The sequence below is a fragment of the Ptiloglossa arizonensis genome, chromosome 9 (assembly GCF_051014685.1).
Source record: "Ptiloglossa arizonensis isolate GNS036 chromosome 9, iyPtiAriz1_principal, whole genome shotgun sequence".
Lineage (NCBI taxonomy): Eukaryota > Metazoa > Arthropoda > Insecta > Hymenoptera > Colletidae > Ptiloglossa > Ptiloglossa arizonensis.
The window spans coordinates 19135937-19153276 of record NC_135056.1 but is presented as its reverse complement, the minus strand read 5'-3'; the positions used below and the strand labels follow the sequence as shown (position 1 = coordinate 19153276).

The following is a 17340-nucleotide window of genomic DNA, read 5'->3' as shown; positions in this document are numbered from 1 at the left end:
TCGACTCGCTGAAACTCGAAATCGTCGACGAGCACCGTTTTCGTAATTATCGTTCGCCGCGCGAGTAAGCCGCATCGCAATTTTCTGGATGGTCGGTGACACCGGGTTGCTTGATCCATGAACGGCTCGGACGTAAACTCGTCGACGCGTGTAAATTAGGCTCCGATTCGAGAATCCGATCGCGAGATTCTCGGGGCGATTTCAAGGGTCGCTAGGATCTCTCCTTTCCAGCGGAAAATCGAGGACTCTGGAGCAGTCGGGGTCTGACCGGTCGACGTACACTGATCCGTGACCGATACGGATAGAGCTAACGCGCTGCTCTCCCTTTCGGTCGTCTTCTTATGCCTCGGTGGCTACACCTCCACCGAGCACGACTCTCTTCAGTTTTTGTTTCATTTTCATCGAGATCGAATCGCGACTCGAGGAAGCGCGACACCGTGGTAGAGTTCTCTGGACGAGAGTGATTCTAGCCTTCTTCGTTCTAGACGATTTTTCTTGGCTCGTTCCAGAACTCGAAACGGATCGTTTTGAGAAAACGATCTGTGCGTTACAGAATGCGATCGAAGTGTAAAGAAATCACTCGTTCCCCGTAAGTGGGTTAAAATCTTTCAGTCAGACCGGAGGGTCGATTCGTCCGCGCCCTTGCAAAATTTCAAACAACATCCGTTGCCTTCGAAACCCTAAAAACGTTTTACAGGATTGCGGCCGGTTCTCGAAACGAAGACGCTTAATCGTAATTTTTTTAACGGCGGCCCGACGCGGCTTTTACGCTTCCCGAGGCCCCGGCAGTTATCGTTTATCGTTGCCGCGAAAAACGAGCAACGTTCGCTTGGCTCGCGTCGAGATTCGCGTCGACGGGGGGCCAGCAGGAGTGGAGGAGAAACATTATTCCCGAGTAACCGTGAACTCGCGGTGCCGAGCACGGTTTCATTAATCTAATGGATTTCGATAACGCGCGGGAACGCAGATCCGCGAGCAACGCGAGACTCGAAGTAATCAAAGCGATGGGAAGAAAAGCGGCGGGAAGTTTAAAGTCGAGTTGACACGCGCGAAACAAACGAAAAGGAGGAAGGAGAAGAAAAAGAAGGACAGGAGAGGCGGGGGGAAAAAAGAAGGAAACGGGAGAGGAAAAAAAAAGAAAAAGAAAAAAAAATAGGAAACGGGAGAAGAAAGCACGCGCGCACACGCGGACGTCGCTGTGGAAACGTTTATTCTTCCGAGTAGATTCTCCCGCAATTATTTAATTGCGAGGTTTCCGAGAACGAGTTCGCCGCGAAAAAGAAGAAAACACTTTTCACGACTCTGTCGCCCTTTTTACGCTCCGCTTTTGACCGGATTCCCCGTCGGCTCGCGGCAACGTGAAAAATTCACGCATCGCTTCGACGCGAGACCGTACCCTCGAGTCGCGTGGACGAACGTCTTCGCGAGGTTCTCTTCCTCTTTAACGGGTTACGATTTTTTAATCGGTCGAAGAGCGAATCGGAGCACAAGCATCTCGGTGATCTACGACGAAATTGCGTAAGAATCGGAAAAGAAACCAACGTTGAATTAATCGAATAGGTGTTCGACGATAATAATTCGAAGACGCGCGAGGCTTGGCACCGTTCGCGCTGCGTCTACTCTTTCGTTGACTAATTACTTTTCCCGAATTGACATTCTCGATCGAGCTCGATGTTTCTCCGAATGAACGACCACATCGTGTAGCGAGAACTCGCGATAAATAATACCCTAGCGATCGCACCGTACGTTACGCAGATTTCCTTGGACGTAAACCAGCGTCCGAATCTCGTTGAAAACGAGAAGAAAATTTTCCAAACATCTCGAGCAACGAATGGATCGTTCGCGAGTGCCTCGATCGAGGAATTTCAACGACGAGTTAAAAGCGCCCGAAGAAACGAATCGTTTCGGTTCGAAGCTTTTCAAAAGCACTCCGAGCGTTACGCGCGCGCACGCTGCACCGGGACGAGTCCTCTGTCTCTCCTCCCGAACCACCGATCGTACAATTAATGCAACGATTCTCCCGTCGCCTCGAAAATTCTCGTATTACCCGACCGTTCGCCACGATAAACGCTTAATTACAAGAATAAAGTGCGCTCCGACGTAGCCCCATCATCGACCGAAATTAAACGTTAAATCAGATTTTAAAGCCTTTCTCGGGGCCAGCCGCGGCGTTCCTAGCCCATGGAGCCTTAATTACCGCGATATTAAAATATTCACGGCAAGGTTGCGCGAGAACCGCGGTCGAAATCGTGCAAAGGGAAGAAAACGCTTTCCTCGAGGTAACCGCGAAGACGTTGGATCTCATCTTTTCGAGAGCGAGATCCTCGCGGGATCTTTCCTGGGTGATCGCTCTTGTAAACAGGGAGCTCTCGATCCCTAAGAATATTCGGTTCGGACCCGGTACCGGCGGAAGTTTATACTTTTTACAAGAGGCGTTCGATCCAACGTGTTTATCAACGCTTGGCAACTGGAACAATCGATTTACAGGTGAACCTAGAGACTTACCAGACACGACCGATGATAAATCCTCTTCCTCGACTTACCCTCCCTACCCGTGTCTCCTTCCACGACCCATTCCCGAGTTTCTACAATTGTCCCGATCGCGACCAATATTTCCCTACACTCTTCCTATCTACCAATTAGAATCCGACTCGAAGTACGAGACGCTTGAGCGTAATTTACCAGCGATTGTATTTATTAATCCGCTCGCTGTGTCGCCTCGTTGAGATCGACGTAAACGCTCTCTCTCTCTCTCTGCATCCGTGATCGCGGAGGTCCGTAAACGGTGGTTTACAACCTCGCGAAATTCTCGAAAATGCGGGAGACCGGCACCGTACGACGGTGAACGTGTTCGCGAGTTGCGGGAAGACGGTTTAATTCGGTACAGATTTGCGGTAACGCGGTCGATTTATTTTCTCGGCGATTAACCGTAAATTATCGTCGATTCGTTACGTTTATTAATCCACCCGGCGGGTTGTATTCGTTCGATTAATTCCGTCTCGCCTCGTTAGAGTCGACGTAAACTCTCGATCCGTGTATCATCGTGCGTGCGCGTAAACGTTGATTTACAGGCTCGTGAAATTCTCGGAAATCGCGAGAACGCGTAACAGGGATCGCGTCGGGGATAGACGTCGGTTAATTTGGTATTGGTTCGCGGCATCGGTGGTATCAATCGGACGAGAAGCCCGAACGATGCCGGACGCGTCTCTCGACGCGTCGCGACGGCTGCTCCGCGATCCCAGCCCCCTGTCGAACCCTCCTTCTGGCTATTACGGTAGCCGAATCGCTCGCAACCGCGGCTGAATCCGCGAGTCTTCCTGCTTCGACGTTTTAGTAGCCGAGTCGCCTTCGCCGTGGTCAGATTGCTTCCTCGGTCTCGAGGATCGCTCCACCGTCGAGCTTCGGGTCCTTGCGCGGTACTTTGTCTCTCGAATCGTTCTTCGCGAACGCGTACGTCACGAATACATCGGTGTTCGATCAGGAGCTGCGCGACGAATGTCCATCCTCGACGACGCGTCGAGAGTTTCTTCGCGCAAAGATTCCCGATGGTTCGGTAGCTCCGTTAACGAGACGAGAGTCGAAACGAAGCAACGATCGAACGAAGAATCTCACTCGAGCAACCGCTTCAACGTCGTCACCGATTCTCACCGTTCGAAAGATACGAGAAGATAGAGATCGCAGCGAAGGAGACATCGTTCGCGTTTCGCGCGGCATGGTACACTACGGATGCGCGAAGACCGACAGCGGTGGAGTCGAGTGCTTCGTCGAGTTCAGTGAGACACCATCTTGTTAGATATCGTTTTATCGTCACCGTTTCGCGACATCGGGTAACAGAGATCGCGCGGCGATGTCTGTTCGCGAACCACGGGTCCGCTCCGACCCGAATCTGAACTCCATCGGTAAATATCGTAGAAGTCGAGGTCGTTGGACGAGGCTCGTGACGAAAGTAACGTAGAACGCGACATTGAAAGTATACGAACTTGTCCCGTACGATTCGTCAATTGTCGTCGAACAACAGAGAACTCGCGATTCATCGTGCGACGAATCGAGGTGCAACGATAGCCGTACCGACTTGTCGTACGTTTATTTTTCCACGGACGTAACGACCCTCATCGAACCAGTTTGCCAGATTTTATGGGAACCTGGTACCGCAACCCGACACGACGCGCCGCACGATAAGTCGTTCAACAACCCCCGAACAGTTTACAATTATCGTTCAAACAGTCGTACGAACGACAGTCGTAGGAATTATTGCAGGAAAAATCCTACCGTCCACGGCCACGGATAAATCGTTACTTTATATGGCCGTCGTAAAGCAAACGAACGAAAGCTCGGAAAATAAAGGAAATTTCGTCTCCGCTGGATTCCGCGCGAGCGTAAAGAACGGAGATTTCCCGTTTGATCGTTGACGCGCGAAATGTCCATTTCGCGGATTAAACAGTCATTTTTGCGCTTCCGTTGGCGGAAATTTTTATTGCGCGCACGACCGGCTCCCTCTCGACTTTCGAAATCCCGTTGCTTCGTTCCCATCGAACGTCCAGCGGATACCTTGACGCTTTCCAGTTAACGATCGTTTCAAAGTATCGTAGATTTGTTCCCGATTTTCGTACTCTCGATACCGATACCTGTGTCTCGAGCAACGCGCTCGAAAATGTTTACCGAAGAACGAACTTTCAAACACTCGGTCGCTTCCCTTTGGAGTTTCTTTCAACGGTCCGTCGAAAACACGCAGCGTTTTCTAAAGATAGTTACGAAAATACATCGAGAAATTTCTGTTCCAAATTTTCATATTCCTTCTATTTGACTCTTTGTTGTTTCAATCGGCGGGCAGAGTTTCGTTTGTTTATATACGAGTTGCGCGGCTCTTCCAGTTGATAAATATTTTGCTATTACGCGCATCCATTGCATGAATCATATCCACCTATTCTCGATTCGTACATCTACTCGTTGCGAAGAATCGAGGGAAACTCTACCGGTCAAGACCGAAGATAGCGACGTAACTCGCGAACGAAGCCGCGGCAAGTGCTTAGGACATCGACGCAAATATGCAAAAGTGGAAACACAAACAAAACTCTGCATCGAGATCCGGCAATTCGAGCCGTAGTCGAGTGCACGCGTACTCGGTGAATATTCAGAGTCGATTTTCTCGAAAACGTAGCCTCGAACGAACGAATCTTACTCTTTATTTTCGATCTCGCGTTTCCTACAGAATCACCTCGATTGTTGCACCATCGATACTGGAACACCCTGTACACTGGACTCGATCTCTATTCAACCCGATCCGTATTCAAAACATTAGGTTTTTCCGACCTGGGAGTCGCTAATCTTTCGATCGAAAAGAAAGGTCGATTCGATCGTCTCTTCGGAATCCCTCTCGTAAAATTCGGACCGTGCGAGGTTCGCGCGGATGCAACGCGTTTTCTCTCGCTCGATCGCGCGCGAATCGCGAACGGAACGCGTCCTTTCGCTTATCGTTCGATCTTGCAGGGCGAACAGGAGGGCGTACGGTGAAATATTAATGAAAAAAAGGCTGTCGCCGGGAAACCGGACGGATTACTTTTCCAACAGCCGTTCCATTTCACGCGCAATTTGGCGAGGACGATCCGCGTAAAAAGCGTTTGCACGATTGCTTCTGCGCGCCCGGTACCGACAAAACGACCGAGGAAACGAAATCGCTAAGCGTGTAACCAGTGACAAATCTCCCCATCGAACGCTCGTTAATTACTCGCAGGGTTCCACCGAGGGGGAATCGGGATGTTTCGCGAAAGCAATCTCGCTCGAACCGATTAGTTGGAAATATTTCTCTTTTGTCACTTCCGTTCTTGTTTTCTTTGCCTCTGTCTGCCCGCGAACACAGAGGAATCCAGGATCCCTAACTCGCAGATGACCGAGGGGAACAGGATCGGCGCGATGACGAAACTGGTCGAGATCCTCGCGACCATCGGATCCTTTCTGCTGGTGCTCGTCACGTTTCCGTTCTCGCTGTGCTTCACGTTCAAGGTCGTGCAGGAGTACGAGAGAGCTGTCGTGTTCAGAATGGGACGATTGAAGGAGGACGCCTACGGACCAGGTACTCGTATCGTCGAAACCATTCAATTTTAATCAACAGAGAACAAAACTTGGGTGATTTCGAGTCGTTTGAATATCTGTCTCGATGTCTCTCCCGTAGAAATAACGAAGTGTAACGATTTTCCGAGCAATTGATAATTCTCTAACGGGAAACTATCGATTGTCCTGATCGGATAGATAGTTCGATCTGAAGTGTCAGATATTCGCGTGTTAATAGTTTGACAACTCTGTAACATTTTCGAAGCGGTTCCGTTAATCGATCCTGGTTCAAGACGAATGGGTTAACAGCGTTGTCATCGACAGGAACGTTCTTCGTGATGCCGTGTGTCGACAGCTGCGTGCGGGTCGACCTGAGGACGGTATCCTTCGACGTGCCGCCCCAGGAAGTCCTCACCAAGGACTCGGTGACGGTCAGCGTGGACGCGGTGGTCTATTACCGTATAAAGGAGCCTTTGAACGCCGTTGTCAAGATAGCCAATTACAGGTACACGAGACCGTTCTGGTCGCGTAGATCGAGGCGAACACTGACACCTGGTGCACCGAAAGCACGGTATCGTTTAATTCGCGACATCGTCCTTCGAACGAGACGCGCGCGATTGCTACGAAAAGTCCTACGAAAGCGTTCGAACCCCTCCAAACGAGAGCAAATGTTTTTACGGTCACTCGTGTACAATAAAACGAACGAATCCGATTTCTTTCGTGTTCAACACGTGTGCAATTTAACCCTCTCGACCGTCTTCCGTCTGTACAATTCCTTTCGTATCGAGATGACTAAATTTTTAAGCGCTAAAGCTTCGCGAGAAGACACACTCGAGCAAGAGATTCCATTAGCGTACGTCAGCGATCGATAGAGTGTCTATCATTTACGGTTAGCACTCTGCGTAATCTCGATCCCATTTTCTCGCGCGATCGTCCACAGACCGATGGTAACGAGAGGATTAAAGAGGAACCACGAGCAGGACTCGACGAAAGGTCCCGCTGGTCGTTTCGTTTCCGGAGTGAAAAAAGAGGAGAAAAAAAAAGAGGAAAAGAGCTAGCTGGCCGAGATCGTTGAAATAACTCTCTCTCTCTTTCTCTCTTTTTTTTTTCTTTTTTCTCTTTTCTCTCCCTCTCGATCTCGATCCGCACGGGACGAGAGAATACGACGAGGCGCGTCGCGACATTGTCGGGTAAATTTTTTCGTGGCGCCGCGTCGGTGACCGCGCGCCGAATCGAAAGTTTTCCCCGACACTCGGGGTCGCGCGTGCGGAAAATTCGTGGAAATTTCACGGAAATTTCGCGGAAATTAATCGGACGAGGCTCGCCCGACGTTGAAGTTAATAAACCCGGGTACACGATCCGTTTCTTTCCGTGGCAGGCAGGAAACACCCGTCCTACCGGTCCCGTTTCTTCCTCCGCGGCACGAACGTTGAATTAAGAAGGAACCGGGCACATCGCGGACACAACAAGACTCGACATTCTCGGAGATACCGTGAATTAATTGGAATTCCTCGCGCGGGCTGGTTAATTAACGTGGACACGATTTTCTGAAATTTTAATTAGCATTCGCGGGCACGGTATAGTTTCGTGAAACAGAGAGATCGTCTCGAGAGCGGATCCAACGACGCCGGAGAGAAATGCGAGGAACGAGCTCCTCGAGGAGTCGCGGGACCGTGACGAAATTACTCGGGTAATTTGCGCCCACGGTGAGTAGAAACTTCGTTGGATCGATTCGAAGGTGTAATTTTTTTCGTTCGACTCGTCGACGGACCAAGTCGTTCCGGATATTGCGAAGAGAGCCCGACGACGGACGATCGGGGAAAGTACGGTGAAACTTGCTCCCGTCGCGATCCAGTTTTCCGCGTTAAAAAAAAGAAAAGAAAAAAAGAAAGAAAGGAAAGAATTCCCGAAAGTGGAGAGCCGGCACCTTGGATTTATCGTTGCCCGGCTGCGAACAGGTCAGCCGACGTTCTGGCTCGGTTGGTGCGTTTTTAAACCGCAAACGTGACAGCTTCTGCGGACCGGACGACGTTTAATTAACTGGAGCACGCCGGTCCGTTGTTCAATTATGGCAAAGACGGCGGCGTAATTAAAGTTACACGCGTATTTATGCCGGGTCGGCCAGAAAATTCGACGAAGTCCACGAGGGGAAAAATAATTGCGTCGGTAACGTTCTCGTTCTTCCATCCGCGACGAAAAATTCACCGCGCGTTTCTCAGCTTCGTTCCCATCACCGTTCCGCGAAAATTGGATCGCCGAACGAGAAACAACTGCGCGAAAAGTAGCGAGTCCCGCCGAGAGTTCCCGCGTTTTTTTAAGACCGGGTCAACGAGCTAATGTATTTTCGAGACCGCGTAACTTCGTTCCTCGCGTTCGAGGACCATCTACCGACCTACTCTCGAACCGTGGATACCCACGATCTTCGAAAATTTTTACCTTTCGATTGTACGCATTTTCGTACATTTTTACGTTTCGATCGAACGAAGTTTGGAGATGATTCTCCAAATCCGTTCACTTCGCGAATATTTCCCGCGAAACGGAGTTACGTATACAGGTACGATAGACGAGGATGTTTTTGAATTTTTTAAGAGCGGAATGGCTAGACTGATATATTATATTTTCGAATCTGCATAATTTTATTCATCGTCATAGCTCGGTCGTATTCGACGACCATTTCCCGGCGTGGATACCGACCGTTAATATCATTTTTATAAAATCGTTACCTTTCAATTGAACAGCAGTCGGAGAGTGGATTTTCTAAATCCGTCCGCGCGCTTTACGCGTTTTCCGGCGGAATAAAATTATCGAAAATCTCGAACGAAAAAGTTCGTCGTGAGTAGCAAGATTTTCTTCCGAATTGTTCTCGCGGTACCGTCGCGGTACGACTGTGTACGTTATTTATTCGCGTTTCGTGCCGCTCGCGTCTCGTCTCGAGTTTCAATTCGTGGAACAACGCAGAGAGAGATTTCGGTTCACTTTCGTAGACGTCAACGTTCCTTCTGTCACCGACGAGACTCCATTAATTATAATATTAGACATCGTCGTATACCTAGACTATTCGACATCTTTCCAGCTCGTCGTGATACTACCGCAGTACCATAAACAGAATACGAACAGTTTCGAGTAATTTTATTCGACCTCCTCGCTTGGAAAATCGACCGATTCGTACCGCGACCCTTTCTAAAGTTAAACTTCCCAACATCGCGCGATACTTGAAAACGAGCATCGAAACACGCGGTTGGAAATGAACGAAAAAATTGTTCGCGATGCACCACAGTACTCGAACGATGCTCTTCGAGTCGTTTAACCCTTCGCTGGTGCAATATTCGACGCTTAACGGACGCGAGCGTCGCGTAGAAGACGATCGGTGTAAACACCGACAATGCGTCGGTTTACACCCTTCAAAATCCATTTTCTGTGAAAGCACGACTGCTCGCGAACGTCAACAAGCCCCGGATCGTTACCGTTTCGAAAACGTAAACCGTTAACTGGAAACCGTACAGCAAAAGGACGCGCGTTTTCGAAAACAAAACGCGCAGGTACCTTTAACGCGTCGAACAATGCGTGTTTCGGCAAACAAAGAGTCGATTGTAAACCCGGTAAACAAAGGAGAGGAGGAGGAGGAGGATAGAGGATCCGCGAGAATTATTTTTCGTTATCGTTATCGCTCCTCGATAATCCCCACCGCTCTCTTCCCGGTGTACATCAACTATTCAAACACGAACAAACGTCGTCGCGTTTCAGCCACTCGACTCGACTGTTGGCTGCCAGTACGCTGAGAACGGTCCTGGGAACTCGGAGCTTGGCCGAGATCCTTTCCGAACGGGAGACCATCTCTCACACCATGCAGACGTGTCTGGACGAGGCCACGGATCCTTGGGGCGTCAAGGTCGAACGCGTCGAAATGTAAGCGCATTCGATTCGCATACGATCACCCGGTACGTCGACACCTTTCCTTCCCTTACGGAGTACCCCGCGAGAAACCGTGGGTTTCGTTCGAGCGTCGAACTCGCTGCTCGGAATTTATCGGAAACCACTTACGAGCGACTCATTTCGCACAGGGTGAAATACCGAACTTGTTTACTTAAAATTGAAAGTTACGCGATATCGTGGGGATTGGTGACAAACTCTTTTCTTACCGTGGGAAACTGTTCCGTATACAAGACTATTTATTCGCGAATATCTCCTTTACCGAAATTCCGGGAGGAAGTATCGATCGACGAAAGAGTCTCGGTGAAGAATCGATGCGCCGAAAACTCGATTACCGTGTCGTACGATACACGCTTCGTTTCGATATCTCGCGACTCGATACACCGTTTCCCCGCAACGAGTAATCTTCGATCGATTCGAAGAGTCGTCGAGTCGGTGGGCCCCGCCCTTTGTACGCGGGAAAAGAAAACGATCGTTGTTTTTCTCAACGCGAAGACCGCGCGTCGAACGAGAACCCGGTGGCCAGGTGGGCAAATGCAATCGAAAGTCGCTCACCGCGAAGAAGAATGGGCGGACGATCGATCATCATCGGAGACGATCGAATGGTTCGATGTATACCGTCGCGATAAATATAATTCCTCGTGGAAAAGAGCTTATCGTCGGCACGGTTACGTTGCACCCGAAAGTGTATTGCGCTCCATTGAGCTTATTGGAAAGAATCCGCGGTGAAATACATCCGACGATCGAGACGCGTTCCCGACGGACTGGATGGAATCGTTCGGGCTCCGACTATTGTACGGGATATTGCGGGGAATTTCCGAAATTCCCTGACACTGCTTTCCTAGCCCGAAGCTCGCTCTCCCGATCCGCCGCAGCTATACGGTAATCGTTTCTTTCTTCGTTGTCGCGGTTCCAATTTAGAACCGATCGACGAGACTCGGAACGGGACGAGACCTCGCTCGAGTCCAATATGTGCTCGGGGATCGGAATTAATTCGATGTTTAAGTATCGTATCGGTCGTGGCAACAGGGAAAACGAAACTCGAAGAAATTGACGTTTCGTTCGACGCACTTGCGCGATACTCGTTGCGAACGAGAACATCGAAACGTCGAGTCGAAAGCTCGCGAGCGCATCGAACACGTCCTGGACGTCGAATCTCGTGGCAATTAAAAATAATATCACGCGTATCGCGGTCTCGAAATTCTCCGTTTGTCGTTAATTTCAATTTGTGTCGTTTTTCGACAACGGTGTTAATACCAACTGTCGATCGTGCTCGCGCATTGCGTACCGATCGACAACACGATCGAAAGACTGCGAATTTGTTTTGAATCGACGCTGAACTCGCGATACGAAACTGTGCCGGTATTTCTGCGCGTTTCTCGAAGAAAGAGTACTCGATACTGAGGAGCGCGTTACAATTTTTCAAGGGTTGCGCAACAATCGTTTGGAAATCGAGAACGGGTCGCGGAAAAATGAATCAAAGACGCGGAATAAAATGTGTTCCTCGGGGAGCCTCGGAAAATCAATTTCGAAACTCCTCGGGGCACGCGGGCGTTTCACTGATATTCTGGTTTAATGGATCCCGCTGCACACGTCCGTCACGTTGTACCCGCGAGGCGAGACGGTAACAATTTATAACCGGAAATACTGTTTTCTTATAATTAAAACTGGCCGCGTTTTAGTTATGAACTCGACGAAGAAACGTAAACGGATCTCTGAAACGAAGACCTGGAAGACCAAAGGCTTCCCGAAACGAGTTTCTCGCTGGAAACAATGTTATTCCGCGTTTTCGATTTCTTTTCTCCCGCGGAACTCTCTCGCGTCTCCCAACGAGAGCTTTTCGAATTTGTTCGTTGAATCGCGATTAACGATCGTTGGACGCGTGGTTTCCGAAAACGATTCCACGTGGCGGAGGACGCGATACCGTGATCGTTGGGGGGTCAGGGCAACGATTCTTCGACGCAGCGGGCTTCAAAAGGCCGGGATACTCGAGATTACGTAACACGGGGACCGAGGAGAACTCTTCTGGTAGACCGTGATAACTCGATGGTACTCGAGGCCGCGCATGCAAGGAGTTAAATACGTCTCTGGTGTCGTCGCGAAGCCGAAACCGTGCCTTTTAAGGGGAGATAGCTTCAGAGAGCGGCCCGGGGACATCGTCCGCCTCGATCGAAGCGAAAAAGCTCGAGCGAGAAAAGAACCGACCTCTCGAGACGCTCGAGCCCCTCTCTCCCTGAATCTACTCCTCCTTTCGATGGAAAAATAGATGGAAACGAACGTCGGGCGAATTTCGAGACAGACCCATTCATTTGTTCATCTATTTATCTCGACCGCTAACCGCGATACAATTTAACCAAATCGGTGTACAATTAGTCGCGATAAAATTTTCGACCGTAACGAGCCGAGTGCTCCTTTAATGCGGTCTACGAGAGAAGTTTCCGGGTCGGAAAAAGGTTTACGCCGCGACTGAGATTGTTCGCGGAGTTGCACCTCGTTGCGTTCGTCTATTTTTTTTTTTAACGAACTTTAAGAATCGGGTCAGAGGAGAACCGGACATCTCGACGACCTACGATCCGTCGAAGAACTGTGGAAATATATATACGAATAAACTTTGAGTCTCTCTCGGTCGTCGTTTCAAAGGTATCCAAAATTTGGTCAAGATCCAAGTTGAATATTTCGAGAAAGTAAACGAGTGTGCCCGGTGCTGCTAAGGGTAGTTTTTGCGCAGAGGAGAAAAAAACACGATAGGACTTCTCCATTCGAATATCGTTCGCGAACGCGATGAACAGTAATGGGTCCGGGGTGTGCAATTCCCGTTGGGGTCGCGTGCCTCGTTGAAAACAATTGTGCAATAAACATCGTGTAAAAACACGGAAGGCTCACCGGGCGTAAATACGCACGGAACGTGTAGCGGTGGCGTTACGGAGAGCGAGCGTGACGCGTTGTTCGATGGGCTCGCACCCACGAGGGTGCGCGTAGGCTGGTACGTGGACGCGCATAAACGCGGACACCCTCGAGTATGGCATCGACCCCTCGACGGGCTGTCCAAAAAAAAGAAGAGCCCTCCGGTCTCGACGTGCAACGACGTCGCGCGCTCCAGTAGCCAGACACCACTGTCGCGCGCTTCTAAAGCCGGAAAAAAGCTCGAGTGCTTTCCAAAGAGGTTCTTTGGGAGAGTATCGGAGGGACGTCGAAGGGAATGCTCCGCACGCGGCCGTTTACGTACGGCCAACGTGCCGAGAGTTCTCTCCCTTGACCCGAAGCGACGCCTTCACCTCGAATACCTACCGCGCCTAAAATATGGCGAATATCGTTCTTCCGGAGACGATCTTCTAGCACTGTAATCGAATTGTTCGATCGCGAACACTCCGGACCGGCTCGACGAAGGTATTATTTTATCCTTAACCGCGACGATCCCTTAACGCGTTGGTCGGTTTCGTAAAAGTGTCCGAAAGGCTTCGAATCTCCACTTTCGCTTCGAACGTCTTCGATCGGACCAGATCCCCTAAAGTCCCCGCAGAGATTTCAATCCCCTCCGTTGAATTCTCCATTTCCCTTCCACTTGTAATTAATCGCTTCGGAACCACGGTTGAGCATATTTTATCCGAAATTACGCAACTCGGGAACAAGGTCAAACGAGACACTCGCGGTAACTTTTTTTCAACGTTTTCGCGTCCCCGATCCACCGTGCGAAACGAGTCCCCGCGCATACGCCCCGTGTATGCACCGAATTCGCAGAGTGCATTTTGGCAGCGGTCGCCTCGCGCGTAAAACATCCCCGCGCTCCTCGTACATTTGGGTCAGCGTTACCGCGGCGTGTCTTGTCGCGCTTAAAAAATGGCCAACGCCCGGCGAACGAGGAAACGGTAAAAAGAACCGGGCGGTAGCAGGTAGCTGTGCACAGTTTTATTCCGGTCGAGTGTAACTGGCTCAAGGAAACCGCGCTTTTTACCGCGACTTAAAGCCACCCTCGAACGACGGCCGACACGCCGCTTCCGCGCGGCGGAAAACGAGGACGCCGGAACGCTGCCCTGGCGCGAATCCGCGACGATGATCGGGCAAATTTTTCAACCGCTTTCCCCTGCCGTTGTACACGAGTTTTCCGAGCCCTGAAAATACGAGACGCAACCCTCGAAACCGTTTCGATCGACACCGGCCGCGATAACGTGCCAATTTAAAGGGTTCGCGGCCGAAACGCGCCACACTGCGACGATTTCGTCCGTTAATTTATCGACCAGGTAACTTTCGACGAGAATTCGATAACCGTGAACCAGTTTCGACGTCGACTACCAAACGACGGATTCCTCCCCCGTAGGTAACCGTATTCTTCCTACCGAAAACACCGTCGTCGTGGAGGCAACCGTAAAACAAACGAAGAATCTTCTTTGCTCCGCTCGTGTCTGTCGAGCCGGCACCGAGAAACTCTTCGCCCGTAACTCGAAACTACCCCTCGAACACGCTTGCACACTTTTATGTAGAACGTTTCGTAACCCGCTTCGGTGGAACACTTGATACAATATGCTCTGTGTTACCAGCGCTGTTTTCTCCGAGTCCTTTTAACGCGCGACCTCGATACCTCGATGGTGATTCGCCCGTTATTCGAGAACTCGTCGATTATTAAAATACGATGGAGAATTCTATCGAGATGACTTTCCTCGTAACGCAACGAGGAAAAATATATTCCGATACGTTACGCGATTCGGACAGATAAGATTTCGCAACGGTCTATTCTTCTCGGTGCCTTCTCGATTATTCAAATCTCTGGCTTAAAAATTCCCAAAGTTGGAATTTCTCGCGCCTCGAGTCCGCGAAAGGGTCTCGCGCGTTACGAAACACCCTGCACGTAACCGTCTCTGTGTCTACCTGTGCAGACACAGAGACGGGTAGACGGAACGAAACGTAACGGATGTCTCTGATTTAGAAAGGACGTTCGACTTCCGGTGCAGCTGCAACGAGCCATGGCCACGGAGGCGGAAGCTGCAAGGGAGGCACGAGCAAAAGTGATTGCGGCGGAAGGCGAGATGCTGGCTTCCCGTGCTCTGAAAGAGGCCAGCGATGTCATTTCCATGAGTCCGGCAGCTCTTCAGGTACGTTCCCGGTTGCCTCGACGACCGAGACACTTTCGATCCGTCTGTTTCGTTCAATACCTTCCCCGACATACGTAACGATTTATCGTTCGATGATCCGCGCAATCGATACGAATTTTCGGAACGAAAGTCTGATTTTAACGCTATTTGAACTTTCAATGATCTCGATGCACGTTGCAACGTTGAAAAGTTCGCTCGCACGTTTCTTCTCCGACCAAATTAAAATATAATACCGTGTACCTATCTTACCTTTGTTTACCGTTCCGCTAAAATATCCAATTACAACGGTATTGCGAAACCTTTCGCGATTTCTCGAGTTTTGCTCCCCGACCGGAGACGTCTCGGTTCGAATCACGGTGCACGCAATTCTCGTTGCAATCCGCCCTACGGCTCGAGGCGCGATAAATCGTTGCGTCTCTGACCCCTATCTCCCGTCTGTATACTTAAATTACCTCCCTCGCTAAGAATCGAGCGGTTATTCCAAGTTCGCGTCCTCGCTCGGGGTAAACTTCCAAATTGTTCGCTCTTTGAGAACTTTTCAATCGTCCTCTCCCACGTACGGGACGATTAGCCTCGCGGTTACCCTGCTCCGATTAACCCTTTGCGGACGGGACGGTTCAAAGTGAACGGTACCGTGGTGCCGAGCTCCTGCCGCGATAGTCGTTTAAAATTGCCAGCGCATATTTCTGCTCAACCGCGGCCATCGACGTGCATTTAGGTGGGACGCATATATGCGTTTCTCGGATCTATCGACTGTTTTCGCCAAACGCATATACGAGTTCTTCGGCCAATTTGATGATTCGCGTAAAACGCATATATGCGGCACTCGTCCGCAAAGGGTTAAAAGATTCCGAGACACGGTATTCTTACTCGATTCTCGCGCCAGCAGCTACGATACCTGCAAACGCTGAGCAACATATCCGCGGAGAAGAACTCGACCATCATCTTTCCACTGCCGGTGGAATTTCTGACGCCCTTCTTCACCGGTGGCTGCCACTCGAAAACGAATCAAGACGACCCGAGGATCCCCTCGAAGCTGCTCGACCCGAAATCGGTGAAAGTTCAATGCGACGTTCACTCGAACGTCGACAACCTCCAGCCGATGAAACAGTAAGGTGCGCGAAAGAATAATGGACCGAAACGATAAACAGTTCGTCGACGAACCGCGCTTTTCGCTCGGAGTTGCGCAAAGACATTGATTTCAATACACGGTAAGGTAAATCCGTGTACAGTAGTGCACTTTCGTCCGATGCACTTTTTGCACTCTTAATCGACGGTACACTTTCTAGAACCACCGTGTTCGCGTTGCGTAACCCTCGATTACGCGTTCTCGCTGTTGTCTCTAACGAGCTCGAAAGGATAAAATCCCCGGATAATTGTCCCGATCTCTGCGAAGCGTACACCATCGTACCCGGTCCCGATTATCGACGCATCGAACAACGATGGACAATTCCGTAAATTATTCTCTCCCCCCGCGTTTTTAATTTCGAGAGTACGTTTCACGGGAAATTTACCTTTTCGTAAAAATACATATTTAAACTGTAAATAACTCCTGGATCCGATAAACGGATCGTAAAGAGCCGCGGATTATCCGTTTGCCGCGTGTAAATAATCGTATCGACGGAATCGATCGAGAGCGTCTACCGTGCTCGCGAATAATTCGAGCCGGACGATCGGCGGACGGGAAACGAAGGACGCGTTTCGAAGCGCGGAAAATTACTCGCGATGTTCTTTATCCGGTTCTCGAGATTGGGAAGAAAGCTCGAGTCAAGGAGGGTCTTCGTTTCACGCGAGAACGGAGATACGCGTTGAATCGCGGCCCGTGAAACGCGTCTATCGCGAAGGAAAAAGGAGGCTGGCTCGGTCCTGAAAAGCAATTATCGCGTTGTGTACGAGTCGAGTCGAACGTTGCACGCGTGGTCTTGATCGATACACCGCGACCCTTGCGATAAATAAAGCGACGTAGTCGAGAGGGGTGCACGGGAAAAGGAATTTCGTCGGCTTCGGTCCGCACGTCGGATTAATTGCACAGCCTTTGATCCAATTCACCGGTAAGCAGATATACTTGATCGAAAACCGATACCCGCGTATCCGTACTCGACGCGTTGGCTGCTCGTCAAAGCGCGCCACCCTTTAGGCAAACTCTCGCGTTTTCGTAGCAACGTGCAAACGGCCCCGATTCCGAGTGATTTCAAGTGACGCGCGGATTTTCGCACGTAAGTCGATAAGCGAGCCCGCGAGCTACGGGGCCAGCTGTCCATCGAATCGTTCCTTC

The 17340-nt window shown here is 50.3% G+C and overlaps 1 protein-coding gene across 1 annotated transcript; it reads left to right on the top strand.

The window, feature by feature from the left end:
• Positions 1-3702: 3702 nt before the first annotated feature.
• Positions 3703-16523, top strand: LOC143151663 (band 7 protein AGAP004871). The gene is made up of 8 exons (XM_076321012.1): positions 3703-3773; positions 5858-6070; positions 6373-6553; positions 9793-9954; positions 14900-15065; positions 15955-16175; positions 16217-16276; positions 16355-16523. The coding sequence occupies exons 1-8, from the start codon at positions 3713-3715 to the stop codon at positions 16521-16523; spliced, it is 1233 nt and encodes a 410-aa protein (XP_076177127.1). The 5' UTR covers positions 3703-3712.
• Positions 16524-17340: the final 817 nt, after the last annotated feature.